Source organism: Dunckerocampus dactyliophorus, chromosome 1, assembly GCF_027744805.1.
Source record: "Dunckerocampus dactyliophorus isolate RoL2022-P2 chromosome 1, RoL_Ddac_1.1, whole genome shotgun sequence".
NCBI lineage: Eukaryota > Metazoa > Chordata > Actinopteri > Syngnathiformes > Syngnathidae > Dunckerocampus > Dunckerocampus dactyliophorus.
Genome location: NC_072819.1, coordinates 1823153 through 1843397, shown reverse-complemented (window position 1 = coordinate 1843397; position 20245 = coordinate 1823153). Strand labels below are relative to the sequence as shown.

The 20245-nt window shown below is 45.8% G+C and overlaps 1 protein-coding gene across 1 annotated transcript; it reads left to right on the top strand.

The window, feature by feature from the left end:
* Window positions 1-242: 242 nt before the first annotated feature.
* Window positions 243-19288, top strand: LOC129169486 (sodium/potassium-transporting ATPase subunit alpha-1). Its single transcript, XM_054756004.1, has 23 exons — window positions 243-569; window positions 6601-6714; window positions 6853-6912; window positions 9300-9401; window positions 9470-9571; window positions 9654-9767; window positions 9863-9997; window positions 10074-10191; window positions 11774-12042; window positions 12112-12420; window positions 12806-12940; window positions 13032-13227; window positions 13307-13482; window positions 13567-13703; window positions 13863-14013; window positions 14096-14264; window positions 16070-16224; window positions 16291-16414; window positions 18042-18187; window positions 18265-18395; window positions 18470-18571; window positions 18664-18755; window positions 18918-19288. Exons 1-23 carry the CDS (start codon window positions 558-560, stop codon window positions 18944-18946), a joined length of 3078 nt encoding a protein of 1025 aa, XP_054611979.1. The 5' UTR covers window positions 243-557; the 3' UTR covers window positions 18947-19288.
* Window positions 19289-20245: the final 957 nt, after the last annotated feature.

The following is a 20245-nucleotide window of genomic DNA, read 5'->3' as shown; positions in this document are numbered from 1 at the left end:
GCAGCTCGGTTTTCTCAACAGACGTGTGAATGCGAATTTGGAAACAAGCAAGCTGGCTGCACGCAAAGCGCCACGCGCACCAGCTGTCAGGCCGGGTGAGGTGCGGATGAATCAGCGTGTGTGTGCGCGTGTGTGTGAAATAATTCCAAAATCCTCCTGTAAGAATTGCTGCCACTTCAAGTGATATCATTCAACGCTTAATGAGTGACCCACGAGATGGATGGAGAGAGAGAGAGAGGGAGAGGGAAAGCAAGAAAAACGCCCAATCAACGAGGACGCCCCGCCCTCAACCGTGGGGTTGCCATGGCGAGCTGCGTGACGTCACAATGGAAGGAACGCCGTCTATAAGTACCCGAGGGTCTGCCTAGGCGGCTTGCGAGCTCGCGCAGGGGGCCGACACGTGCTGAAGATTTGGGGAAACAAAATAAACAACAAAAAAATCCAAACTCACACACACAAACAAGTCGCCTTTACATGTTTTGGAATCATCTCTGATTCTGAGGTGGATTTCTGCGCGTGAATTCCAAGCGGGGACAAACAACGTCGTCTCATCAGCCATGGGAAGAGGAGTGAGTACCGCTTCTTAAATCTTCCACTTCACTTAGAACTTTCATGAAAACGCAGCGAATGCTTAACGTGAGGCTGTGAGAGGACACGAGGGGCTCTTTTGGTTGGTTTTGGCGTCCGAGCACTTGGAGGACTTCCGTGTTTGCAAATCCTCGCGGCGTTCGACACTAAGTTTGCATCATTAAATCGGTGCTGTTGCGTAACGCGGGATGCTGCACTTTCTTCTTCAATGGTGGTTCGGTTCTTCCCGGGCTGTGAAATGTGGGGCATTTTTAGTGCAGCTGTGGTTCTGGTGGGAAGGGAGGTGTCCGCTTGAGGTCCAACCCATTCATTGTTCGAGTGGAGGTGGATACTTTGCATCACATCGCGAGTGTCTTGGGTCACATCAACAGGCGGCAAAGCTGTGCAAAGTCAGCTGTGAGTGTGTTTTTCATTTGTCCAAAAACATGTTGGTGATGAAGTTGCCACGCCCCACCATGCCTGCACCACAAACACTCATGATGGCTGCAGCCTGCAGCTCAGGGGACGTGGAGAACGAGATTGGCTCCCCGGTCTCGCTTCATGAAGCTCCTGCAAATCTGCAGCCGTCCTTCCTATATCCCGGGGCCGATAGCCGCCGCTGTTTATGTGGGGAAAGGCATGCCCTGCCCCCATCGACGTCCCCACAGAGCCTCCTCTCCAGCTCCTCTCAAATAGCCACGCTTGGAAGACATGATCGCCGCCACACAGCTCTCCTGGCGTGAGGAGGCGGGTGGTCAGAGCCAGAGGATTGTTGTTTCTAGGCTCTTTCTTCACGCTGGAGGTGATACGTTCCCACATCGGCCTGGAGTTGCAGTAAACAGGCATGGCAAGTGAGCTGGGAAAGAACGGGGGGGGGGGGGGGGTGTAAGGAGACTGGCAGTTGCCGCATTGCCGCTGCCAACTTGGGGAAGGATTTAGTGCCCTTAAAAAAAAACCCATCAGACGCAGCATCCCAACAAGTGTCGTGAAGATAAAGCAAACTGAAGTTCCCACGCAAATTCTCCACGTGCACGTCATAGCATTCCTAACGCTGGCTTCCATACATGATATCGTTTGGCCAGCGTAGGGATTACGTAACCGCGGCCATCTGGGGATTGAAAGAGTCCAATATTTCCAAAGTCAAAAAGCCGCTCTTACGGGGATTTAACGCAACGAGACCTTTTTGCACGAGTCTCTCTTACAATGAAGCGAAGTCGGGATTGAACACCCCCCACCCTCTTCTGGGGGAAAGCCAAGGGACATCAAGGCAAGTCTGGTGTAGGAGGACCTCCTCAACTGGACGAGTGTTTCCCCGATTTAGCACTAAATGCAGTTTTTAACATTATTAGACCCAAATGTAAATATTAGTCAATGACAACAACTCAACACAAAATGCACTTTTTAAATGAAACCTTTCATTATTAAGGGATAAAAACTGCTGCAGAACCCAAGTTGCTTTCAGCTTGAGGTCACCAACATTCTCCTTCAGCACAATTCATGCTTCCATTCATCACAGCAAGTCTTCCAGGTCCTGAAGACCATCACACTACCACCACCACATTTTACTGTTGCTGTGATGTTCTTTTTCTGAAATGCGGGGTTACTTTTATGGCAAATGTAATGGGACACACACCTTCCAAAAAGTTCAGCTTTTGTCTCGTCAGACCACAGAGTATTTTGCCAAAGGTCTTGGGGATCATCAAGATGTTTTCTGGCAAAATTGCCTTAATGTTGTTTTTGTTCAGCAGTGGTTTTGGTCTTGGAACTCTGCCATGCAGGCTGTTTTTGCCCAGCGTCTTTCTTATGGTGGAGTCATGAACACTGACCTTAACTGAGGCAAGTGAGGCCTGCACTTCTTTGGATGTTGTTGTGGGGTCTTTTGTGACCACACAGGAAGTGACGTCAGGGGCTCAAAGTAGAGTTTTGAGCTCATCATGCGTTTCACAGCCCGTGTTAGAGATTATTGGATTGTTGTGCCTCTTGTGAGATCATTCAAACCTGCAATACAAGCCTGTTGTTCCGGCAATCAAGTCTGGTGCTTCTGTGTCTCACCGAACATTACAAGAACGTTACAGACACCTAGTGGCCAGTATAGAATACTACACATCATCCCAGCGTCTTTGAATGCGTCTTATACAGTGGTACCTTGGTTAACATCCGCACCGGTTAGCGCGTTTTTCGGTTAACAACCACAATTTCTGCTTGGCGTCTGAAATACCGTCCAGTTTGTTGGCGCCGCCATATTCACGTGCACAAGACAAAATCATGTGATACATGCACGTGATCGCAGAATGCATTGTGGGCCGCGGCCGCCATTTTAGGACGTTTGTGCCAGCTTTGTGGCGAGATGCACTACGCAACAGAAGAGAAAGGCGATGATGATGATGATGATGCTCATCTGTGGTTCCAACAGCAAAACTTAAGCATTCAAACGTACTGTAGCACATTTAGCATCCGCAGTCAAACATCGCACACGCCACCAGACATCAGGCACAGCACCGCCCATTTTAGACGATTTTGACTGATCTTTCAAGGCACGCAGAATATTTGCTTCTATGGCGACCCAAACATTACACTCCCGTCTTTCATCAGGAAAAAAAAGTTTGTTTCTACCTTTTTCTGCTCTTCAGTAATGAGCAGTAGAACGTCGGTACGTTTCAGGAAAATATCAGTTCCTGACTAAAACGGGGAGAAAACCATCTTTTTTTTTGTTGTTGTTCCATCAAAATAAGTCTTTATTTACAAATATAACACCATGAATGATTTGCAATTGTCACATTTGGAACGGAACTGCGTGTGCATGTGTTAAAATTTCACTACGACGCTCTCGCTTGGTAGCTTCCACGTTCACGTCGCCATGGAAGGCGATATGAACTGACCCAGCATGTCAGCCGGGGGCCGCATGTATTCCCGGCCCAAGGGGCACCCCGACTGCACCTTCACATCCAATCCTTACACTCCGTTTCCCCCTCTGTTCCTACCTGCCCCCCCCCCCACTTCTCTTCTGGGCTTTTACATTCCTTCCACTTTGCGGTCATTGTGTGTCGTGCGGGAGTTTTTGTCACACGCCGCCCCTCGACTGTGACAGAACACACTCTCCTGGCCCCCCCCCCCCCGTCCAACACCATGCTCAGCCTGTTTTCTCCTGAACCAGAACCGGAATGATGCAATTCCCGGCCAGTGATGTCCAGGAGGCGTGGCCGAGGCTGAGGAAAGTCAAAGCTCTTATTTATTGGCTTCATTCATTCTGATGGGGGGGTCTGGTCTTACTGTGCCTTTTTAGAGGAAATGCCGGCCGAGAGAAAGCAGATTTCGGAGCTAAAGCCCGCGTGGTAGCTCCTCCTCCCTTCCTCCGCATGCTTTTCACATTAAGTGTCGCTGTTTTGAAGGCCGGGTTGCGTAAATCTCGTTCCCATGAAGCGAGCTGCCCCGACAGCAACAAAAGCCATTGATTCATCTGGCGCCTTCGGGAGTGCTGAGCGCCGAACGGGACGTGATGCGAGTGTTAAAACCCAACACACTTTTCTTTCCCCCCCCCCCCCCCCGTTAAACAGAAACTTGATGGCTGAGGGGAAGTGAAAGGGGGGAGGGGAGGGGTTAAAACATGTGACAGACTGTCCATTCACATATCTCCAGAGGCGTGGCTTTGGTCACCGGTAGCAACCGGGCATAGTCCCAGGAGTGTGTGTGTGTGTGTGTGTGTGTGTGTGTGTGTGTGTGTGTGTGCGTGTGTGAGTCTGCATTGTCCGGCACAGCTGAATGAACAGCTTGTGTGTTTGACACCAAACAGGTCCGTTCATCGGAACTCTGCCAGTGAAAAGTACCGTCTAATATGCGTCCTGACCTTTCCCGTGTTCGTTCTGCACAAAATGGACAAAAGAGCTCTTAGGGAAGGAAGGAAACTTTCCTCCTGCTTCAGGCAAGCTTTTATTTATAACGCCGCAGCAAAACGGAGCAGTTGAGCATTTAGCATCTAGATTAGCACAGCTAGCTAGCCCTTCTCACGTCCGCCTTCCTTGCCCCGCCCCCTCCACATGCCCAACGGCCGCATAAGTCCCCCCTTTTCATAGCTGCCTCAGCCAATGCCTGGAAGGCAGGTTACACCTTTTTTCTTGGAAATTGACAACTTTATTCTTACATCATAACATTTTTTTCTCATAAATATATGACTTTATTCTCACAAAGCCTTTTTTCTCATAAATTTCCCACTTTATTCTTGTAAATTTACGACTTGATTTGTAATATTACGACTTTTTTTCTCATAAATTTGACTTTATTCTCACATGAAGACTTTTCTCAGAAATTTCCAACTTTATTCTCATATAATGAATAATGACTTTTTCTCATAAATTTGACTTTATTCTCATATAAAGGCTTTTCTCATACATTTCTGACGTTATTCTCCCTATATTACAACTTTTTTCTTGTAAATTTTCAACTTTATTCTTTTATAATGAAATTTTCCCTCATAAATGGATGACTTTAGTCTCCTAATATTTTATTTCCTTTTTCTTGTAAATTTAGGACTTTATTTTTGTAATATTACGACTTTTTTTCCCTCATAAATTTGACTTCTTGTAAACTGACAACTTCATTCTCATATGACATATCTGAGAAAACTGTCCGTGTCGGTCGTCGATATTCATGCGCTCACCTTGAAAACCAAAGGGTTAAACTGGGGCCTTCCCGGTAGATTGCGCTATCATGCTAGGTGTTAGCATGCTAACATTAACATGTTAGCTTTGCTACTATGCTAACATTAGCATGGTATTTTTAGCCACTTTCATAGCTAGACACATATATAAACACTTAGCACTTTCATGCTACGTGTTAGCATGTTACCATTGCTAGCATGTTAACGTTAACATAGTAGCATTTTTTTGCCATTTTCATAGGTAGACGTTTATATAAAGATTTAGCACTATCGTGCTAGGTGTTAGCATGGTAACATTTGCACGTTAGCAGTGCTTGCATGCTAACATTAACATAGTAGCATTTTTAGCCATTTTAATAGCTAGACATATATAACCACTTAGCACTATTATGCTACGTGTTTGCATGCTAGCATTAGCATGTTAACACTGTTGGTATGCTAACATTTGCCATTTAAATATGTACATGTAGATAAAATAAATGTAGGACTAATATTTGTGGTGTAAATCACAATATGGGGGGGAACTATTGTGCTTTGCGGAGGTCTGCGCTCTGTCACTGCTTTTCTAGTTATCGACTTGGGTTTTTTTTATATCTATTATCATGACAGGCCTAGTCGTAATGTTATGGGAAACAAAACAAAATAAAGTCGTAATTTTTGGAAAACGAGGTCGGAACTATTTGAGACTACAAACTGGATGACCTCACGTGTGAATTGCTTTGCGTACTGTTGACAAAGTGATCTAAACATCTGCAACTATTGTGGTTTTATTGCGAAGAACCTCCGCACGTCTCTCAGAAACCAGTCGATGTTCTCTCTTCAGCCTCTGAACCACTGTGGAATTATTTGTCCAAAGCCAGATGGCCCCTGGGGGCCCCTGGGTGTCCAGAGGCTAATATCTGACCGCAGTGATCCAGAACCAGTGTTTTCCCAGCTTAGCCGACTGGGGGGGGGCGGGGTCATGCAACAATAACAACATGTGCTGGGATCACACACTCTGCTCCAGCGACTCCCTGGGAAACTTTTGAGCAACAATATTAGTTAGCATATTTCCATGACCGAGGACGTGTGTGCCGTTTGGCGTGGTCGTGTCGCACCCCGGGGTCATTTTGGGTCTAAAACGTCACCGTCAAGAATCAAGATGGCGGCTTTGCGGCGTATCCTTGCCGGTGGACAAATGGCTCATTGGTGAGAAACATGCTAACACCTGTGATCCCTGTGCAGCTGTGAATTATAGATGAGTCTTAACTCCTGATCGATGTTAGCCTCTGCTGATGTTTGCTATGGGAAACACACACAAAGATCCTGTGCTTAGACTTCTAATGGGTTTGCTTACTTTCTTTATTTTTTGTTTCCACCATCACCGCGTTCCTTTCCAGGAAGGACGAGAGCAGTATGAGCTGGCGGCCACCTCGGAGCAGGGAGGCAAGAAGAAGGGGAAAGGGAAGAAGAAGGAGAAGGACATGGATGAATTAAAGAAGGAAGTGGACATGGTAGGTGTCTGATTCTCCAGCTTTCCGTCCTTCCCTCATTCGTGGGCCTCCAATTGAAACCCAAATGCCAGTGGACGATGTGCTGGAAATGCCAGATGCTTGGCGCTCACGCCTTCTTTTCTCTGCGTGTCTTCACAGGATGATCACAAGCTGACCCTGGACGAGCTCAATCGCAAATACGGAACAGACCTCACCAATGTGAGATGCGCTTCTCTCCGCCTTCTGTGTCGCTTGGCTTCGCCACCTCCTGGTTGCCGGCATCACGATCTGCTTTCAGGCCATGAGTGTGCGGCGTGGAGGTGCCGCAGCTGATTCGGCTCAGCTGTCTTTGTCATGCGCAACTGCCTGAAATCCTTCGCAAGATAACGTCGCCCATCCGTCGACGTTCATTTGGCTCGTTTGGCCAAAGTGCCTGGGAAATGCAACCCCTTGTTTTCGCCCCGCAGTCGCCGCCGAAAAACAAAATGTCCAACTTCCTGGTGGTTTTGGAACACGAGTCCTTGGGACTTTTTTGTGTGTCCTGTCATGATTGACGTCTCCACTAAATTTCGTGACGATCCGTGAAAGAAGAAATAATGTCATTTTTAATTCATCCGTTCCCGACTCCTAAAAAAATACATTTGACATTCAGACTCACTGCAAAATAATGACAAACGACGACTTGCTGTGTTTTTTCACCTTCTTCGTCAAAGTGCTGGCCCTCGCATCTGTCTTTGGCCCCATGGCAGGTTATTATTTAGCAGTAGTGCTCTCGACAAAATGTACGGGCAAAGCGTGGGGGGCCCGTGTTTGGGCACTCGATTTCAGTAAAGGACAAACGGACTAGTTTGCTGCGGGCAAGCTTGTACGAAAAGGCAAAATTATCGGCACTTCAAGATTTTTGCAGAAAACCAAGTGGGGACGTCTCGTTCTCCTGTGATTTCGGATCAACATTTGGAATAAAGGGGGGGGGGGTTCTTAGATTAGAGTCAGCTCAATTGCCATTGTTCAGTACGGGCAGCAGGGGTGTCCAAAGTGCGATGCAGGGGCCATTTGTGGCCCGCGGCTGTCTTTTTATTGGCCTGTAGCACATTTAACAAGAAAATAAAATACATAAAAAAAACGTTGAAATCGGCAGTAAGCAAGAATCAATTGTCATTTTCCGGAGTGATGTAATAAGAGGAAAAATGTCATTTTAGTAGTTGAAATATCAAAGAAAAAAGATGTTATTAACCAAAAACAAAACAACAAATCAAGTTGTCCTTTTGAGAAATTACGTTACGGAAAAAAACATTTTTTGATGAATTACAAGGCAAAATATTCAGCGAAAGAAGGCGCATTCTGACGAGGACAAAGTTGCAATTTCATGAGAATAAACGTTTCATATTATGAGGAAAACTCTCGTTTTCGAGTTGAAATATTTAAAGAAAAAAAGTAAAAAAATGTAAAGTTGTACGTAATATGAGAAACAAAACAAACGAAAGTTGTCATTTTTAGACTAAAGTAAAAATGTAATGTGCACATGTCCTAATATTCTAAAAAGAACCTTTACAAAGATTACTGAAGAAGAAAGTTGAAATATTTGGACAATTTCAAAAAAAAAAGGTAGAAGTTGATCCGAATATGCTTTTCCACGTACATTTTTAAAAATGTCCATTTTGTTTATTTTATTTGGATTATCGTGATCACTGATGATCGATTCTGAGTTCACGGGCTTCACGCGCTTCCGCCTGTCGTGGGGCCGCCTCCACCTCGCTCTGAAGCGGCAAGCGGGAGTGTTTTTGTGCGTGTTTGTCACACTTAAATGTTTCAGATCATCCAGCAAATGTAAATATTAGCCAATGACAACACAACTCAACACAACATGCACTTTTTAAATGAAACTTTTTATTATTAAGGGAGGAAAACATCCAAAGCTACATGGCCCTGTGTGAAAAAGTGATTGCCCCCCAAAGCTAATACGTGGTTGGGAAGGGGGCAAACACTTGAACACGTGGGTGTGGGTGTTTGACCAGGGGTGGTGCATGGATGCTGCACGTTTTTCCTGTATTTATTCATGATTACCAACTGAGGGTGTTTGTTTGTTTGTTTTGTTTCAACCAGAAACATATTCTTTGATTCTGTGCGTCCTGGCGGGCCGCTCGCCACCTCCAATTGTGTGCGCTCCATCTGAAGCATCTATTCATGCAAATGTGCTCAGGGCGTGCAGTGATCAAGGGGAATAGTTAATCAGTGCCTTTAAACGTGGGGTCTCCGAGCGCTGCGTGTGCATGTGGCCATGCACACGCAGTGGGAGTGAATAATTTATGAGGCGCAGAAGCCCCCCGCTGCCCTGCTTTTTCAACAACACTACTTTATCTTCTCCCGCCACCGCCTCTTCCGTGCTGATGAAGGAGGGGGATGACCCTTTTTTCCGGTTGCCAGGCGAATAGTGGCACCTTTGGTCCCCCTGGACATGAATATGTGCCAGCGCGCTGGCGTGTTCCCAATGCGCTGCAGGACAACTGGAGCTTGGAGTTCTTTATGGTTGATTGATTGATGTGTGGGTGAAAATGGTGAAAACCGTCTTCACTGACTCATCCCGCTGCCTCCTTGTCCCGTGTTAGGGTTTGACGAGTGCCAAGGCAGCTGAGAATCTTGCCCGAGATGGGCCCAACGCTCTCACTCCTCCCCCAACCACCCCCGAGTGGGTCAAGTTCTGCAAACAGGTAACCCCGTCCTCCAAACTCTCGAGTCTTATTTTGTCCTTGTTGTGACGGGGTTTGGCTTCGTGCAGATGTTCGGAGGGTTCTCCATGCTCCTGTGGACTGGGGCCATCCTCTGCTTCTTGGCCTACGGTATCCAGGCTGCCATGGAGGATGAGCCCGCCAATGATAACGTATGAAAGGCTCCGCAAGCCGCCAATGAAAGCGCTGAGATTGTTCTTGAAAGTGGTGTCTAAGTGTGACATTTATTCGCAGTTGTACTTGGGGGTTGTGCTCTCTGCTGTCGTCATCATCACTGGTTGCTTCTCTTACTACCAAGAGGCCAAAAGTTCCAAGATCATGGACTCCTTTAAAAACCTGGTCCCACAGGTGCCCCTCTTTTCTGTTCATGAAGAAGGATTTTATTTTGAATGCGTCATAATTAACCCATTTGTCACCAAATCAACCCTGTGTCCGTTTCATAGCAAGCGCTGGTTGTCCGTGATGGTGAAAAGAAGAGCATCAACGCCGAGGAGGTGGTGGTCGGGGATTTAGTAGAGGTTAAAGGCGGAGACAGGATCCCTGCCGATCTACGAATTATCTCTGCTCATGGCTGCAAGGTAAAAACACCCAAGAGCGGATCCGCTTTTCTGTTGCGTGAGCTCCATTATTCACAGGCGATGTGTCAATTCTTAGGTGGACAACTCCTCCCTGACCGGGGAATCTGAGCCGCAGACCCGAACTCCAGATTTCTCCAACGAGAACCCTCTGGAGACCAGGAACATTGCCTTCTTTTCCACCAACTGTGTGGAAGGTAGGAACTACGCTTCCAGCGTATCAGGCAAAGAGACGCTCGCTACACACGAGGTCGGCTCTACGAGGACGAGGCGAGGTTTTAGCATTACATTTAAGAAAAGTAAGACAAAAAATATATGACAATATACTGCAATCTACCAATTAAATTTCTACTACGTTACACTCTGTGTGTGTATGCTAGCGGCCCCCGCCTCCACCCACCAGGACAAAGAGACTATGACTGACAGGACGCCGTTGTTCTGTGGAACAAATGGGCCAAGGTGCTAAAAGCAATGCACAGAGTGAACCCTCTTCCTGCCTTTTTAAGAGGCGGGAGACGAGGAAAACAGGCACGCACGCGCACGCCAATATATTGAGGCGGGCAAAATTGCCGAGTTCATTTTCATGAGTTGTGTGACTTGTTAATGAATTTATTATCATCCCGGACTTTTTTTTTTTTTTTTCTCAACGAGAAATCTTGTTATGTTTTAGTCTTGCGAACTCTTGTGACACTCCAAGTTAGGAGTGTTCAAAAATGAGCAGCAAAACATGAAAATGTGAACCATTTGAACTAGAAATGTTCGAAAACGAGACCCATCCATCCATTTTCTGTACTGCTTGTCCTCACCAGGGTCGCGGGTATGATGGAGCTGTATCGTTTTTAGTTTTTTCTGCAAATAATGACATCAGCGTGCTCGTGATGACATGCTCCACACAGCAACAAGCGTGGTACAGTAGCTCGGTATGTCCACGCCATGGAATCATTTCCAAGCGTCGCCTTTTGGATTGTAACTATGCAATTTGCAATGAAAACGCTGGATATGCGAGGGGGGGAGTAAGGCGTCTTCTCTTAATACTTGAAATTTTCCCATTTTTTTGCATTCACGTGTGGCATGCTGCATCAGCACCGTTGATTGTTTTGGTGAAACTACGAACTTTGCTCTTGACTGATACGGATGTTTGCACATCACAGCAAAAATCGATGCACATGTTCAGAATCACATACCTCAAACGCCTACAGTGATCACGTGTCAAAAGCCAGTCTGAATAAATGCCTTTTTAAACGAGATGTTGCAAGTGATGGCTCCGTGATAGACTGTAGCATTCGTGAGAAGGCGAGCAGCTGCATTTTGCACCAACTGGAGCCTGCGGAGGAGGCACTGATTTGCTCCAGTATAGAAGACATTACAGTAATCGAGCCTTGAGCTAATGAACGCATGAATTGCTTTTTCAAGGTCTGCTTTTGATGAAAAAAAAAAAGGCTTCCTTTGCCAATAGCCTGACTTGGGGGGGGGGGGGGTGGAGAAGCATACAGTGGTGTGAAAGTGTTTGCCCCTTCCTGATTTCTTATTTTTTTGTATGTTTGTCACACTTAAATGTTTCAGATCGTCAAACCAATTAAAAATGAGTCGATGACAACACAACTGAACACTTTATGCAGTTTTTAAATGAAACTTTGAATTATTAAGGGAGAAAAAGCCCAAACCTACAAGACCCCGTGTGGGAAAAGTCGCGCCTGCATCTTTTTCACAACGCTGTGCACACGGCACGCGGGTAAGAAAGCCAACATTGAGCATCTCTATTTTGAACCTCACCAACAGGAACTGCCCGCGGCATTGTGATCAGCACTGGTGACCGGACCGTCATGGGTCGCATTGCCACGCTTGCCTCAGGACTCGAAGTTGGGCGCACCCCCATCTCCATTGAGATCGAGCACTTCATCCATATCATCACCGGTGTCGCCGTCTTCCTGGGCGTGTCCTTCTTTGTCCTCTCGCTCATCCTTGGGTATTCCTGGTTGGAGGCTGTCATCTTCCTCATTGGCATCATAGTCGCCAACGTACCAGAGGGTCTCCTGGCCACCGTCACTGTGAGTTCTTTTATTACATTTGTAAACCTTCCGTGGCTTCCTGGTCTCTAGCAGGTCTGTCCCGTCCAGGTATGTCTGACCCTGACTGCCAAGCGTATGGCCAAGAAGAACTGCTTGGTGAAGAACCTGGAAGCCGTCGAGACCCTGGGGTCCACCTCCACCATCTGCTCGGACAAGACCGGCACCTTGACTCAAAATAGGATGACCGTGGCCCACATGTGGTTCGACAACCAGATCCACGAGGCTGACACCACCGAGAACCAGAGCGGGACTTCCTTTGACAGGAGCTCCGCCACCTGGGCTGCCCTGGCAAGAATTGCTGGACTCTGTAACCGCGCCGTGTTCCTGGCAGAGCAGAGCAACATTCCAATTCTGAAGGTAGGATTTTAGCCTTTCTAGTCTTACACATGAAGAACGCATATTCATCAGGGACTTACTTAGCTTGTGCGACAAGAATCTTTTTGGTCCAGAATTTTTGCTTCCAGTTATAGTCAGTGCTGTTAAATCGATGAAATGCTGACTTGGTGTTGGTGTACCCTTTTCCCGGTCATGTTCTTTCTAAGGTTTTTTGGCTCCACTTCTGTCCTGCAACAGCAAATATCTACCACTAATATTCTAAGTGCTGTTTACTCTCTCTGGTCTGCATGAAAAAGTTGGTTCTTGGAACGGATATTTCCTTTCTGAGATGGCGGCCGTAGACAATTCATGCTAACTGCAGCTGCACTTATGGATAATGGCAGGTGGGTAATGTTCTTTCCTCCAGAGGGATGTGGCTGGTGATGCCTCTGAGTCAGCCCTGCTGAAATGTATCGAGCTGTGCTGCGGATCAGTCCAAGAAATGAGGGAGAAAAATACCAAAATTGCAGAGATTCCCTTCAACTCCACCAATAAGTACCAGGTATTGTCCTTTGCCTGGAGATGGACAGAACAGTTTAGGATTAGAAAAGGCCTGAATGCTCCAACTAACATCAGAAACTATTGTTTACCAGCTTTCGATTCATAAGAATTCCTCGACTGAAACGGAGTCCAACCATCTGCTGGTCATGAAAGGTGCCCCTGAGAGGATTTTAGATCGCTGCTCCTCCATCATGATCCAGGGCAAAGAGCAGCCTCTGGATGATGAGATGAAAGACGCTTTCCAGAACGCCTACCTAGAACTGGGCGGTTTGGGAGAGAGAGTCCTGGGTAAGAACTGATAGAAATGTGGAACTCGGCAATCATGCAACCAAAAGACTGATCGGCAGTTTTGTGTGGGGTTTTTTAGGTTTCTGCCATTTCAACCTGCCGGATGACCAGTTCCCAGAGGGCTTTGCTTTCGACACTGACGAGGTGAACTTCCCGACTGAGAACCTGTGCTTCGTCGGCCTGATGTCCATGATCGACCCTCCCCGAGCGGCCGTACCCGATGCTGTCGGCAAATGCAGGAGCGCTGGAATCAAGGTACGCTTTTGATGCTTGACGATAGTTGCTAAGGTTTTATTGCTCTACTGGCTTTCTATCAAGTCCTACACTTCTTCTTTTTAGGTGATCATGGTCACAGGTGATCATCCAATCACAGCCAAGGCCATCGCTAAGGGTGTGGGCATCATTTCAGAAGGCAATGAGACTGTTGAGGACATTGCTGCACGTCTCAACATCCCAATTAATGAAGTAAATCCAAGGTACTGGTGGACGGAAATGCAGATGCAGGACATATTTGTTCATTTTCATCTTTGTCTCATCCGTAGTGCGTTAAACACTTCTTCCGTGATTCCACATACGCTGTCTTTCAGTGCACGCAGCGCTTTGAATTAGTTAAAGTGACCTAAAGTTTGCTGTAGGGACGCCAAGGCCTGTGTCGTCCACGGTGGAGACCTGAAGGATCTGACCACCGAGCAGCTCGATGACATCCTGAAGCACCACACTGAGATCGTCTTTGCCAGAACCTCACCGCAACAGAAGCTGATCATAGTGGAGGGATGCCAGCGACAGGTGTGGAATTCACCACGATGTACAGCACCGACTCTTTGTTGCTCATTTACCCTCGACACTTTGCTCCTTCCTCACTCTGCAGGGAGCCATAGTTGCCGTGACCGGTGACGGCGTCAATGACTCGCCGGCTTTGAAGAAAGCCGATATCGGTGTGGCCATGGGGATTGCTGGATCTGACGTCTCCAAGCAAGCGGCTGACATGATCCTGCTGGATGACAACTTTGCCTCCATTGTTACAGGAGTGGAAGAAGGTAACATGGTGCCTCCTAGCTGACAAATGAAACATTATTTATTTATGAGCAGGCTTTCAGACATGCTGAACAAGTTGCATTTAGGAACATCACGTGGTTACATTTGCACAATTCCACATGTCCGAAAAGGAGGGGGGGAAAGGAAGCATCGGGAAAAATATATATCAAGAAGCAAATAGCAAAGAAGCTATTTAATTGTACGGAAGAAAAACATAAATAGTGAATTAGTGCATGTTGAATACAGGAAGTGAACAAATGTGTTAGCAATTGATGTAAAACGGAGAAGGGGTAGGATTAAGTAAGCTTTGCTTCTTGCGACTCCTTTTCGCACATGTGGAGTTTTTGATTTGTGACATGAAGGATTTCAATGTAGACTGGATGCATGTTCGACATCACCGTGACCAAATAGCAGATAAAATCATGATAGCTTGTGCAATGTTGAGGTAAAAGAAAGGAATAAAAATGGAAAAATTCAGATTAAAATTCAATCAAATATAGTAGATAATATAAAATGATAATATAATGTAATAATTAATACATCAATAAAATAAAATGGGATTAAATTGTTCATAAATAGTGATGTTTAAATTAGTGGAGACATTAAATAAAACAAGTCGGTAACATTGAGCATAAATATCTGAATACCAGAGTAAAAATTTTGACTGAATCAGCACAATTAAAATTGTAATTTTTGTCTACAAATTGAGTACAGTGCTCCCTCGCTCCATCGCGGTTCACCTTTTGCGGACTCGCTGTTTCGGGGATTTTTTTGTGTACAATTTTAGTATTTTTTTTCTTTTTTTTCCGGCCAATAGAAGAAACAGAAGAAGCTAACCGCGTGTGACTCTGGACGCTGTAGGGTTGCACATTTTCTCCCCGACAAAACCCACAATGTCGACGAAACGTTGTGCACCCAAAAGGGAGAGGAAGCCAGCCATCGTACAAAAAGTTGGACTTGTGGAGATGCTTAAGTTACGCGGCTTAGGGCGCCATTACAGAATCCTGTAAATGAATTTTCAGTTCATGGAGGACGAGGAGGAGGTGTAAAATACGACGACTGGAGCAATATGTTTTTCCAAGGATACAAAAACGCTACATTGGAACGCGCCAGGACGAAGAGGCACGGTCAGAGGAGTGAAATGCGTAGGTTGATCATTAACATTTGAACTCTGAGTGTTGAAACAACAGAGAAATGTGAGAAAATGTTCATGCCTGTCTGAGAAAAGTGTATGATGGGGTTTTACAGCCTTAAAACGGAGAGAATCGTTGGAAACAAATTGGCTATGTTGCGGATTTCACTTATTGTGGGCTATTTTGGGAACCTATCCCCCGCAATAAACGAGGGAACACTGTATTGGGTTATTGGTCTATACATTAAATATTTCTTTAAATTGTTGAATTTGGCATGATGTTTGTGATTGTCGACTGTTGGTGACTTCCAGTCTTCGTGGGTTGTCTTTCCTTTCCTTGTAGTCACGATATCACCGTCACTGTTTGTCCATTTTGCTTCCTCTGGTTTTCTGCAGATTTTACAGTCGGCACGCCAAGTGCCTTGAATTTCCTTCTGCTTCCTTAAGTCGTGTGCTTTCTTGGTGATGTCAGCGATATGTTTTGTCAGATGCTCGTTGACTTAGACTGTTGTACCCAAGGGTATTGTTTACATATTATCCATACTGGTGGCAAATGTTTTACTTCTGAAACTGTGACGCTGCCATGTGTGTCTGTAGCGGTGCCAATAAGGTTACAGAATTCCGTTTGCATCCCTGTTGATGAATATTATTTTGTGCTTGTCTCCGACTGATCAGGCCGTCTGATCTTTGACAACCTGAAGAAGTCCATCGCTTACACTCTGACCAGTAACATCCCAGAGATCACCCCGTTCCTCCTCTTCATCATCGCCAGCATCCCCTTGCCTCTGGGAACTGTCACCATCCTCTGTATCGACCTGGGAACTGACATGGTGGGTGCCTGGGCACCTTCTTGAGTTGTGTCTGTGCATAGCTAAGTCGCGTCCTTTGTGGTCAAGGTTCCTGCCATCTCACTGGCTTACGAAGCAGCCGAGAGCGACATCATGAAAAGGCAGCCCAGAAACCCCAAAACGGACAAACTGGTGAACGAGAGGCTCATCAGCATCGCCTACGGACAGATTGGTAAATTATAATCCAAACTAATTACGCTGAACTTGGGCTGTAACCTTGTGAGATTCTCCTAGTGGCGAGTTATCTGGGTGCAAGATAACTAGAAGAGCAGCACACACCAGAAATAGGCCAACACTGATAAAGAACCATGTGTTTGAGAGATGGGAGGCCAAGCGCCTCTTCGGTAATGAAGTCAGAAATAGGTTTGACCCGTTTGAGTGTCCCAAACTACACCTTGTATAGAACAAAACACAAGCACACTGGCATATACTGTACATAAGCATCCCTTATGGATAATGGCATCCCTCCACTATGATACTGTACAGCTGGCTTGCTGTAGTATTCCATTGCTTTTTTTTGCTTTTTACATTTTTTTTTACATAATTTAATAAAGTGGAGCCTCGTTTTTTGACATTCTAAAATGTCCGACAAAAACCGAAACGTACGAAAACCGAATACATTTTTCCACAGAATAACTCCTGACTGACTTTCTGTTATGAATCTGTTAAACCTGTGTCTCTAACACTCATAAATACGCAGTGCGCTTGAACACCTCATCATTGCATGGCACAGTGCTTGAAAAGAGGAAAGGACGAGGCAGATACAGAGTTGTTCATTGTTCTGTGTGCATCCTATGAACAAATAAACCTCACAAACACGCATACACACAATAAAGATGATTCAAGGATTCCCTAGCGGAATCTGTCTTGGACTTGGACCTGTAACAAATATAAGATAAACAAGATTTGCATATTTACAAATGGTGTGTAGAAATATGGTAAATAGAAGTAAATGTACACTTTATACAAGGGAGGGCAGACAGTGTTGTGATTTATCTTTTATAGACAGGTGAGGCATTGTAGAGCTGGATGGCGTGTGGAATGAATGAAGTCCTGTAGCATTCACTGTGGGAACGGAACTGGAGGAGGCTGTTGGAGAATGAGCTCCGCAGCCCCTCTATTGTCCGATGGAGTGGGTGGGTGGGGTTGTTCATGATGGAGAGCAGTTTGTCCAGTGTCCTCCCATCTCTCACTGTTACCTCGCCTCCAACTGAGTGCTTTCCGGATCAGTTTGTCCATACGAGTGCTGCTCCCCCAACAAACCACAGCAAAGTACAGGGCACTGGCAACCACAGACTGGTAGAAGATGTCCAGCATCACACATCGAAGAACCTACGCTTCCTCAGGAAGTAGAGTCTGCTTATGCCCGTGTCCCAACTCTAAAAGAACTCCGATGCATTCTTCACAGAGACTGAGTCATCAATGTCACGGATGCTTTGTTTCGGCACTTGACTAGTTTTGTTAGTCGCACCGATTGGCCGTACAAAAACGAGACATAAATTTCATCGAAACCGAGGTTCCACTGTTATTCATCTCACAGGAGCCTCATCGTTTCATGTACTGGAAGACTAACAAATGTTTCCAATCTGATTCAATTATGACTCATTGACTTGTTATTCATCGAAATGACAAACGACTGTTGCCCTAATTTGCCCAAAAGACCACCAGACTAATTGGTTAACATAATCACGTATTGATCCTGCATGTAGTTTCAGGATATGTCGTTCATCACAAGTTTCTACACCATTTCTTTTCCTTCTGCCAATTGCGGCGTCATCCAATGATGTCGCTGCTTGCAGGCATGATCCAGGCGCTGGCGGGCTTCTTTACCTACTTTGTCATCCTGGCTGAGAATGGCTTTCTGCCGATGACGCTGCTCGGCATCCGCGTCTCCTGGGACAACAAGTACTGCAACGACCTGGAGGACAGCTATGGGCAGCAGTGGGTCAGTACCGTAACGCTGGCCACACAAAGTGTCTCACAAGATCCCAGGTCTTCATTTTCCTGTCCACATACGTGTAGACCTACGAGCAGAGGAAGATCGTGGAGTTCACCTGCCACACGGCCTTCTTTGTGAGCATTGTGATTGTCCAGTGGGCTGATCTGATCATCTGCAAGACCAGGAGGAACTCCGTCTTCCAGCAGGGCATGAAGTGAGTGAAAATGCACTTATCACTCGGCTGTGATGTGTGGCAAGAGTAGCAAGCATGTGGTTTGAATTGCCCAGGAACAAGATCCTGATCTTTGGGCTGTTTGAGGAGACCGCCCTGGCTGCCTTCCTCTCCTACTGCCCCGGCATGGACGTCGCCCTCAGAATGTACCCTCTCAAGTGAGTGGGACTCCGGAGAAGTCACGTGACCGCCCCGTCTGGGCGCACAGTGTCCAATTACCGTGCGTGTATATATCCGTGTGTTTTTCCAGGCCCAACTGGTGGTTCTGCGCCTTCCCATACTCCCTGCTCATCTTTATCTATGATGAAATCCGCAAGCTGATCCTCCGACGCAGCCCAGGAGGTGAGCTCATGAAGCGTGCTTTTATTATCTTGTGTTCCAGCAACCTTTTCCCCCCTCCTGTCCTGCTTTACAAGCTCATGTCGAGTCGGAGAGAGTCATTTTCTTGGCATCAAACCTGGCATCTCAATCCGACGTCTGCATTTTCTCCACTTGTGTCTGCAGGTTGGGTGGAACGAGAGACCTACTATTAAAAGACCCGTCGGCCTGTCAGCTTGCATCTACTTCTCAACTCCCGTCGTTGCATGAATATTGTCTTGCTGCTCGGAATAAAATGTTAACCTCTGTGGGGAAAAAAAACCCAACACCCCGTCGGAACGTGTTTTTATATTAGCGAATGCTTGATACTACTATTAGATAAATACTGAGATGGAACGTGCTGATGATGCCGATGATATATGATAATGCTAATGATGACATGAACACTGAACATTGACTTTGACTATGCGTGCCTTGTTTCTGAAACAGGACCAATTTTATACATGTTTTTAACAGTTATAAACGTTCAATAAAATGCGCTTGAGTCAGGTCCCACACGGTTTCTCTGCTTTGTTTATTGGTTGTGTTGTGTTTGTGTGTGGGGCGTAAACTACTACTTCAAATTAGCAACGCTTGTTTTTTTTCCCGAAATATGAATAAATTAAGGGGTTTTTATTAAAGGAGTCAAGTTTTACTGCAATTGTTTTGACTTTGCGGATTTCTTTTTCTCTTAGGTGGCGTTGTGATAATATATTTAGCGTAAGGTTGCAGTTGTCATGAAATACTTGCTAGCACACAAATGGGTTTGACCTTTGGATCATTTAGAGTCTTTTAATTTATTTCTATTCTCAACAGCGTTGGTCATCATTCATAACAACCTGTAAAGAGCAATGCGTGTGCTTTTAGTCATCTTTAATCAAGATAAAAAGAAGTGCAAATGTACCTTTAGCACTGTAGCCAGACTGGGAAAGTTTCATTCAGCCACTCTTCCTGTCATTATCACCAGAGATGATTACATGCCGTTTTTTGACAGTAAACCTGTTGCCATTGCACATGATGTCAAATCAATGTTGACACATTTTTAGGCAAACATAAGGGAAATAATGTTGAGCATAATTTTATTACCATGGTGTAAAAAAACTAGAGCAGGTACATGATTCGGCTCCGCCATGTGACTAGACGTGAGGATGCCTATTACGCCTCCATCTACAGTGGTGTGAAAAATTGTTCTTTGTCACACTTAAATGTTTCAGATCATCAAACAAATTTAAATGGCCGGACATTCTCCTTCAGGATTTTTTGGTAGACAGCAGAATTCATGCTTCCATTTATCACAGCAAGTCTTCCAGGTCCTGAAGCAGCAAAACCGCCCCAGACCATCACACTACCACCACCATATTTTACTCTTGGTATGATGTTCTTTTTCTGAAAGTTACGCCAAACGTAATGGGACACACACCTTCCATAAAGTTCAACTTTTGTCTCGTCAGACCACAGAGTATTTTCCCAAAGGT

What these genes read in the sequence shown, in the direction of transcription:
- LOC129169486 (XM_054756004.1), top strand. An exon ending in TTAAAAACCTGGTCCCACAG is followed by an intron (nt 9,768 to 9,862) that starts GTGCCCCTCTTT and finishes TCCGTTTCATAG; the next exon opens with CAAGCGCTGGTTGTCCGTGA. An exon ending in TCGACCTGGGAACTGACATG is followed by an intron (nt 16,225 to 16,290) that starts GTGGGTGCCTGG and finishes TTTGTGGTCAAG; the next exon opens with GTTCCTGCCATCTCACTGGC.